The following is a 9,937-nucleotide window of genomic DNA, read 5'->3' as shown; positions in this document are numbered from 1 at the left end:
TCTGAAAGCTTTCTACTTTCGTCAATTTCCATCAGAATGTAATTTAGTTAAAGTTTAAATACGCTTCAAGTTGCTAAGGTTTTAGACAATCTTTGAGAGGATACTGTTTGTTACTCTGTTTATTTTCTAGTTGTTGCAGTCTGACCTGTCAAAATAAATTTGTGCTAATCGCGGTTAGTCCACGAACACTTAGTCAGAGATGAGCTTGAGTTCAGTTTTATATTAATTTGTTTCTGATAAATATCCAGCTGTATAATCCTTAGTAATTTATAAAATTCCTCCCCAAAAATGAAATAACAAAACGTTTGATCATTATTATTAAATTATTCAAAAATTTAATTATTCTTCGAAACATAACATAAAAAGCATTTTTTTCGGACTGTCTCAAATAATTATTTGTTTAGCCTCTTAAACCTTGGTATGCTTGAAATTATCTTTATAAATTTCCTATCAAGAATGAAAACCCCTATTAAATATTTCAAAATTTAAAACTAATAAAAGCAGCAATGATAACTGTGGAAAAATTATTTAAATAGATAAAAAAAGAAATTTCATTTTCAACTGCTCAAAAGTTCATTTAAAGGAATCACGAAACAAATTTTGATGTTAACACTCACATAATTCCAGGAAATGGTAGAACAATAAAAATAGTAACATTTAACACACGTTTCTTTCCTTTTAAAGTAGATCCATTTAGTAACAGGCAAGCAGTATACTTATACAACAGTTTACAAAATTCGTACATTTGTTTCTTATAAACAAATTACCCTTGCATCCATACACCTTTCAGTTATCTATTCTAACAACAAACACATTCACACCTTTATTACAGTATCACCATAAACATCATTAAATATATAGCTTAAGTTCGCCATTTATTAATAATTTATATATACATATAAACCAGTATTCTTAAAATGAACAAAAACTTAAATAATTTAGTACGGAACATACACATCCATCATGCGAAACACTAGAATGACGTTGATCGTTCTAGAAGTATTAATTCTGCCCACACTAATTATTATTTCACTTGGCAGTAAGATAAACAGCACCAAAGCTTTCAATATTTGTAAATGTACACCTATGCACACACACCACATTTTATATCAAGAGGAATACGCATACGTATTAATTTATATATTTATGCAAGAGTTTAGATGAAAAATATGCAAATAATTCATTCCGCATTTTATGCGGCATCTAAAATGTTTGACGAAATAGAATTTTACAATTTCTTCCTGGTACTATTCTCGAATATTTCCGAATTTCCTAAAATCTCCTTTGGCGTATTAACTGGCATCACGAAATCACAAAATTTGATTTTAAATATATCACGATATCAAGGGGATAAATACTGTTCAAGTTTACGAGATAGTGGCAAAAAATGTGGTGTGTGTTATGAATTATATTACAAAAGAGATTGTGCTATAGATTTTGATTGAAATTTAAGCACATTAAAATGCTTTCTGAAGTCTAACATTAAAATAAATTGTATTATTTCAATAAGAATAACATTATGTAATCCATAATTTATGATGAATGAGAACTAAAGCTATGGATATGAACCTTCTAGATCTCAGCTTATAAGCTTGCACCTATAATTAATAAGATTCATCTATTCTTCAGTATTAATATGAAGAAGCCTCATAAGAAAAATGTTTCTATGTGTAGAAAGTTTTAATGTAGATATATAGTATATTTATATATATGTATATATAATCATGTTTCAGCATATACATATACATGAATCTAATATAATGACAGGATTGAGGACGTATCAAAAGCTCATTCATATTCCCAGTGCTCCTACACAGCACTCTGGTGGTCCGATGACGTCATTTGGATTCACAATAAACGCACTTTTGGATGTTTACAATGGCAACGCAGTGCAAGCCTCCATTCGTCCCCGAAGGCAGAGAGTCATTGTGCGAAAAACATGACTGTCGACTTCCTTTGTGTTTTCACGCCGTTAACGGCAACATTGGTTGTCACAGAACCGTGTCCAGTAATTGCAAGGAACTAATGATGTTTTCGTCCTGCAAAAGCAACAAAAGGTGATCAATATTGCATCAAAGGAAGTAGAGTGACAAGCACGAAACACAGAAATATTATTTAGCGTTTCTCTCCATAAATAAAAGAAGAGTTGATTGGAACACTCGTTCTGCCTAAGAGGCAGCATTCGTTTAATATCTGTTTAGCGGAATTACTTTTTAAATGATATAGCCATAATTTTATCGACCTTCTTATTTACATTTACATTATTCTATCTGTATATTGGATGCATATATTCCTTTGCATCAAAATACTTATTTATACTCCAGGAAAAAAGCGTTTATCCGAAAAGTTTCTTATGGCATCGCTATATGTGATAACCCCATACATAACAGCGTGAACATTATTTTCAGAAAATAATATTTGAATTAAAAAAATAGTTAAACCCAGTTTGTAGACGAGTACCGCGTATAGTGACTAGGGAAGCCGACTGAGACACCAAAGGGCCTGGGTTCAAATCCCGGAGAAGGCATGGTTGTAATTGTCCGTCCCTTCATAGATAGGTAGGTTACGGAGGTAGGACTGGAACGCCTGGTGTCTAACAGAGGTAAACAGGCATATGTTCCACGCCCTTCTCTAACTACAGCAAAAGCTCCGTGGAGCCCCACGAGGCAGCACCAGGAGATTATTGAGGTTGTCAAAGGGAAGTAAATGGCCTTACAAGGGCATTAGTAGGATTGTATTACAGATTGAAGAGGCAAGCTGTGGTGTTACGGATGGTAGGTAGTTAAACTAAAAATACAACAAGAGTACACATAAGCAAATAATATACAAAACACAAAGCACAAATTACATAAAAAGAGAACACAAAAATCAGGTACATACACATAATTACTTAAGGCACAGAAAGACAAATGGAGTACATGAAGTCACATGAAGGCTGGAACACAAATTTAGTGTTGGGCAGTTCTGTTGTATATAAATACAGGTACATCTTGAATGATGAATGATGAGTTGTGAATACTCATGTGTGCAGAAGAGTGCAGTTAGGTTGCGTAAGGCATTGATTATTGTAGCGTGACTAAGAACATAGATTAAAAAAACACCGAGTAAAAGAGCACGAGGATGTTGTACCACTAATTATTGGGCAGTGCTCCAGCAATTAGTGCACCGTGAGGCACACAAAGGTTCACTAACACTGCACAAAAAGATGCTTGTTCACATGCTGTTGAAGAGATTACACATATATCATACGGAGGCATTACACATCTCACTAAGGAGATGTCATGTACTTGCGAATTACTAGCATTGCCACTTTAAACTGGTGGGCATGGGAGCTTAAACGCACAGTGTTTGTGAAGACCAGATATATTAAAATCCATTGGTCTAGTCTTAAAGCTTATCATCAGTATACCAGAGCGTGGAGCGCAAATTATCGTAGATGTCCTAAATTTTCTCAAATAATCTTTTTAGAAGAGGTAATGCTAGATTCAACAGTGGTGTTAATTCTGATAAATACGTATAAAATAAAACTGAAAACGTCACACCTGGCGTGTATTATGCGAATATTGTTCAGAATAAACGTGTAAACATCGATAAGCAAACTGGTGACATAAGATTAGGGTGCTACTGTAGATATCATCAAAGTTCTAAAGGAATTAAATGGCTTTAAAGATTATTCGTTTAGTATTATGTTTAAGGAAAGCTCTAATAAAAAAATGACTGAATTCCAGGCCATGGATAATACTATGGATAAATTGTTCATATTATTTGAAATGTTTGATAAAATTTTCAGTTCTAACAATAATATAAATAATACTTAGTAATATGTATGGTTCAACTTAATAATCCTATAACTAGAAAAACGCCTAAGGCAATTCTCAATATTTAAATTTTATAATAGTATACAGTATTATATAACTTGTTTTGCACTCTTTGACATTCTACTGCATGATCGCCTTGTTTTTGCCAGTCATTTTCTCCCTCTTGTTTTGGTATCTGCTGTTATATGTACTGTTACGCTACCTTTTAAAAGCATCAAATGTTGGCATTTACTTATTTTTTATAAGTACTCGTTTCTCAGTTATTAGGCATCAGCTCGACAACTTATAACACCTTTCCTTCGATTTAGAATCGATCATGTGAAATCCTGGGCATGCAAAATCTCTATTGGTAATTTAAAACCTATTAATATTTAAAAAAATTATTATATAAAATTATTTACCGATAAAATTTATCTTTGTTCAGTTTGATTAGGAGAAATATTCAAGTTACTTTTGTTGACTGGTTAGAAAACCTAATCTTTTGTTCAATAGGTGATAGGGCCCTGTAGGGCCTTCTAGCGCATCAACCCTACAGCCCAGGTATCCTCGCGTATACACCATTTCACACACAGTAAACATTCATAAACATGATATACTTCATATATTCATAAATATTAGACGCCTGTAATCTAAATATTAGTGAAATATAAATGTATTACTTGTATAGCTAGTAAGCAGGGAATGATGATAACGGTAACCGGAAAAATGCCCACAGAAAAAACGCCCACAGGAATAATGCTCACAGGAAAAAAAACTCACACAGAAATATGCCCACAGAAAAAAAGCTCACATGGAAAAATGCTCAATTGGGAAATATGCTCACACGGAAAAAAGCTCGCATAGATATATGCTCACATGGAAATAAGCCCACTGATAAATAAAATATGTAGAAATATCCTTACATTAATCAATCAATAATTAATCGATTTGAACATCGTACACCTACTTGAATTTTTCAAAGAAAAGTTATTTAAATTACGAAAACATCTATGGCATATATGTGATGTACAAGCTTTTGTCGGGAATAAATAGATTGGTGAAGAAATATAGATGTAGTCGTAGCTTAAATTATCAGACGATAAGTTTAAAAAACAAGGATCCATTTATTATTGGTCAGGAGAAATAGCAGTTACAAAATCAGATTTCCGAAGTAAATAAAAAAGAATTACTAATAATTTTCTGTAAGAAGTTTACTGCATCGTTACATTAAAGAAAAGACACCGATATTCCTTTGCGAGTCCTTTTATAGCCTCTGAAAAGGCGGAGCTTCCATGAAATGACGTCAGCCTTGTCAGCCATTCCAGTTCTCTTTAAATATCTCTAGAACATTCTATAACTGTACGTGTAGAAAAGACGGGAAAAACAACTTGACTACGGGGCTGTGCATTTAATTCCAAGTACTTTCAAATAAGAGACCGTCGCCATTAAAAATGAAAAGAACATACAGTTAGAATTTTAAATGTATTTTTCACTAGTCAAAAATACATTTAAAATTCTGTATATATATATATATATATATATATATATATAAAAAGCTATATAACTTATATATAGATTCAGTTGCTATATAATATTAACAAATGGACTGTTTTGAATTAGGAAAAGGAGAGGAGGAAGGAAGAAAAATGAAACCAGAATATACTATGAAAAATTATTACAATTTTAATTGTTAAAAAATCTGATGTCTACACCACAGAACTTTCTTGTATACGGTATATTAAATTTTACGCATTTTTTCTTGCATTTCATTTAAACTTATTGGATTGAATTAAATATACTTCGCCTACAGCGCATAAACTACAATAGAATAAATGCAGTCTTTAAAATTCACTCTAGTATTTGTTTACCATAGCGACACTCTGGTGCTAGATTCACTTAACAGTATTATATTTCGTTCATATTATAACTCATAATGCACAAAATTTATATCATTTAAAAAATAGAATTATCTAATCGTTGCCACCTGTTCTATTCAAATACTATAATAAAGCTAGAACGATGTATAAAAGAAATTAAGCAAACAAAACAAAAAAGAAACAGTTTTTCACAGACGATTGAGTATTTCTCATTCAATTAATTCAGTTCTCACTTCGCGAGAAGGCAAAAATACATAAAAACTCAAAATATCTATATTAAAAATTACGAAGTAAATCTTAAACACTTATTTCCTGGAAAAAATAGCAGAAAGGATTAAGCATGATTTAATTGGCAATGATAAATGAAGGCGTTATCTTTGTTGTTGCGAAGCTAAGTTTCTCTAGATTGGCAACAAATCCACTAGTCTGCTGTTTCAAATGTAAACAATCAATGGCCGCCATAAAAAAAAAAGGCTTAGCGGCACTTAAACAACTATAAAATTGTTGATAAATCTAAAAGTATTGTATACAGATTTACTAAAGGCATAAAAACCTTAACCGGAAGATAAAAACAACATAATTCAATCATTTTTAAAGCAAAAACATGTACAATTTTCAAACATATACGAGTAAGGAAACTGAGATCACTGAACCGGGTAACAGAGTGGATATATATATAAATATATTTATATACGTTTGGCGCGGCCGATTGCAACCAAAATACGAGGTGCACATCTACATGTTATAGCAGTCCTACATACAAAATTTCAACGTTCTGAGGCTACTGGTTTTTGAGTTATGCGAGATACGTACGTACGCACGTACGTACATACATGTTCGTACAGACGCCACGAAAAATTCTCTTCAGAATTCATTTTAAAGCAGTTTTATAATTTTTTTGGAGGAAGCGAGTCTTTTATTCTGTCCTTACGTACAGATATCACGCAAAAACATCGTTAAATTGCATTCGATAGCGGTCAAAATGGATATTTTCGTTGAAATATGCTGCCTGAAACTTTTCGCGATTACAATACTTCCTTTTTACTTCGTACAAGGAAGTAAAAAATAAAATAATAGTAAATATAAGTTACGTATTTTATAATATAAACATTTAGAAGAACAGTAAATATAAATAATTATTTCATTTAAATTACATAAAATACCTTATTATGTATAAATGATAAATATATATTTCAAAATGTTATAAATGCATAAAATTACTGAATATTAGCTAATATGTGTAAACATCTAATTTTATCATCGATTTCATCATAATTTCTCACATGATTCGCGATTACTAAATGTAAGTTTTCATATTTTCTTTTTTTTTTTAACTTCAGTAGACCCTGTATTTACAATAGCTAATAATAAACGTTGAGAGGCTAAATCTTTTTTCAGTCCGTCAAATAAAAACCACATACTGGGATGGATACAATTAAATAATGAATTTAGTACCTTATGGAAGGTTTCCTAACGATTTATGGTTTTAGGAGATTTTTCGAAGGCTGCTTCATAATGATTCCGCACTTCGATTGGAAATTGTGGTCTTCTAGAACTTTTTTGGTTCCAAACTTAAATAACTACATTCAAACATCAATTCCTATACACATCGAAGGTATGCAAAAATAGAGTAAAGAAAAAAACAAAAATTATCTTTTGGCAGTTACAAGAATAAAAATGTTGTACAGGGGCAGTGGTATAAAATATTATAGTACATGGAAAATTTCACTATAGTTTTCATTCTTTTATATACCGCCTCTGAAAAGGTTAATGTGAGCATTTGTCCAATAATTTTTTCAAATGATTAAATAATTTTTGTTTTAAAAATTAAGTAGGTGTAGGATGTTCAGATCGATTAATTATTGATTGATTAACGTAAGGATATTTCTACGTATTTACAGTTTGCTTATTTCCATGTGAGCATATATCTATGTGAGCTTTTTTCCGTGTGAGCATACTTCTAATTGAGCATTTTTTCATGTGAGCTTTTTTCTGTGTGGGTGTATTTCTGTGTGGGCTTCTTTCTTGTGAGCATTTATACTTGTGAGCATTATTCTGTGAGCATTATTCCTGTGGGCTTTTTTCCTGTAGGCTTTTTTCTTAGAACCGATGATAACCTATTGACATAATATAAATAAAGTATCTTCGTCTTATTTGCGAATAGTAAGTACCCGGACTTAATTCAGATAATAGTGAATGCTATATATAACACGACAAGTCATTTAACAAGCAATTAAGACACTAAGAACATTAAATAAAATAAAATTAAAATGTAGCGTATGCTGCACTGTTCATTTACAATGTACTTTATCTTAGATACGACAGTAAAGGGTTGCGATCTTTTCTCCAATTTTCAAGAAATGCCACAGATACGAAAGTTATGTGTTACTGTGAATGTGAAGTACTGTTACTGTACTGTGTGTAAAATACTGTTTCTGAGAAAGTAATATCGAAAAAAGTTTCAAAGAATAGTACAATAATAAATGCCATACAATGCTGTTGAAGCGCTGCGGAAGATCCGAATCACGATTACATACATGATGGTCAGGACTGCCGCGGGGAGAAAGCGACTCGGCATGCATTTCAACATATTACTGTTTCAGTATTTTACCGAAATACGGCTTATTTTCGCTTCTAGTTTAAGAGCCATATATTTATTTATTTTTGAATTTGAGCCATTATTTTCATTTGGGTGCAGAAGACTGTAACAAACGCTTGTGTTTATCTGGTATGCATATTTGTTTATTCATGAATTTTTGAATCGACGTGGACAATGAAGAAAAAACAAAGAAATATAGAGAAGTGTTTTAAAATGCCCTTTAGTATGTTTTTGCTGTGGCTTATCAGAACAAGCTACGGAATTCATGTGGCAAGGAGTGCAAGATTGCGCCCTTTCGCTGGTAAGAGCTTTGAGCCTCATCCAGGTGAGAGTGCGATTTATCTCAGTTCCCTCGCCAATTTTGACGGAGAGCAGCCCGAGGGGGACGGATCCTAGAGTCTCTCCCCCTCTTTCCCTACCTCTAACTTCTCGAGAGGACTTTTGGCTCGACGCATATTTAGAGTAGCCCCATCTTGCACAGACACTATACATTTACAAATATCCATGCCTTCTTCGGGATTCAAATTCAGACGCTTCGGTACGGCTGTCAGCGTCTGTAATCACAATTTCGGTTGGGCGGCCCGTTAATTATAAAGAATATTAAATACTGCTGGGAAATTAAACTTGATCCATTGTTTCAGTACTTAGCGAGAGAGATAAGAGACAAAAGTTGTCGCAGTCATTATTATAAAATTAATGCATCACTCATCATAACATCACAGTTAGTTTGCATTTAATCATCTAACACATATTTTTAAAATTTAAATCTTTAAATATATATGTTTAAAATATTACAAATTTAATTACAGTAAAGCTTCGATTATCCGAATGGAGTCGCAGCAGGTTAATACATTTGTTGAGAAAACTGACTTTCATCTTTAAAATTCTTCAGTTCAAGTAAACCATTCATTCACAAACATTTCCTAAATGGTTTTAACTAATTATATATTTAATTTTATTCATCAATTATCATATTAAACATTAAATTTCATTATTCAACAGAATGATTAAAGAAAACGGACTTGCATTCTGGAGGAAAAAAACATTTTTTCATTTCCCTTTTTTTTAAGTACATATATCTTTTATTGATTTCTGTTTTATTGAACAAGTCCTTTCCTTTGCAACAATATTTTGAATCTCTTGAGTCTCATTAACCATACATTTGAAACCTCTACTTCCACTTCAGCCCGAGCTGGAAGAAAGATTAAACTTCCAGGGCATTAATTACGTCTTTAAAGGAATGAATCTTTTTAGTTACATGTTCACGGAAAGGAAAATTTTCAGATTTCCAGAAATTTAAACACACTTTTTGCATTACATTTGTTATGTAATATTTCTCAAGCTCACATGTTATTTCCACCTTGAGCGGCTGTACTTATTTCATCACAAATGAAAAATCGTAATGATTACACCCGCAGAGTAGATACAAAAAATCATAGAAGTAAGGATGATTAATTCATTATAACATGCACGTGGCAGTTATCTGCCCAATTGGGGGGATAATCTTGGTGGAGCACTTTCTTAGGGAAAGAGGTTATACATCAGAAAAATATGAAGTGCTATGCAACAAGCTCATTCATACGGATTCGTTTCTGGTGCGAACTGCCAGATTAGTTTCATTGGTTTAGTGATTTTGTCTGTTGAAGGCTGCTTCTAGTTGTAGA

At 32.3% G+C, this 9,937-nt stretch overlaps 1 protein-coding gene across 1 annotated transcript in view; it reads right to left on the bottom strand.

The window, feature by feature from the left end:
- Nucleotides 1-377: 377 nt before the first annotated feature.
- LOC118191798 (A-type potassium channel modulatory protein KCNIP1-like) overlaps nt 378-9,937 on the bottom strand; it is a 235,273-nt gene continuing 225,713 nt past the window's right edge. Inside the window, exon 7 of the mRNA XM_085823036.1 lies at nt 378-2,039. Coding sequence (XP_085679162.1) covers nt 1,992-2,039 — 48 coding nt within the window. The 3' untranslated portion in view covers nt 378-1,991. The remainder of the gene's footprint in view (nt 2,040-9,937) is intronic.

This window comes from Stegodyphus dumicola, chromosome 8 (assembly GCF_044657685.1).
Source record: "Stegodyphus dumicola isolate Sdum_Otavi_A_Nest chromosome 8, ASM4465768v1".
NCBI classification, from domain to species: domain Eukaryota; kingdom Metazoa; phylum Arthropoda; class Arachnida; order Araneae; family Eresidae; genus Stegodyphus; species Stegodyphus dumicola.
This window is presented reverse-complemented; position numbering and strand designations above follow the sequence as displayed.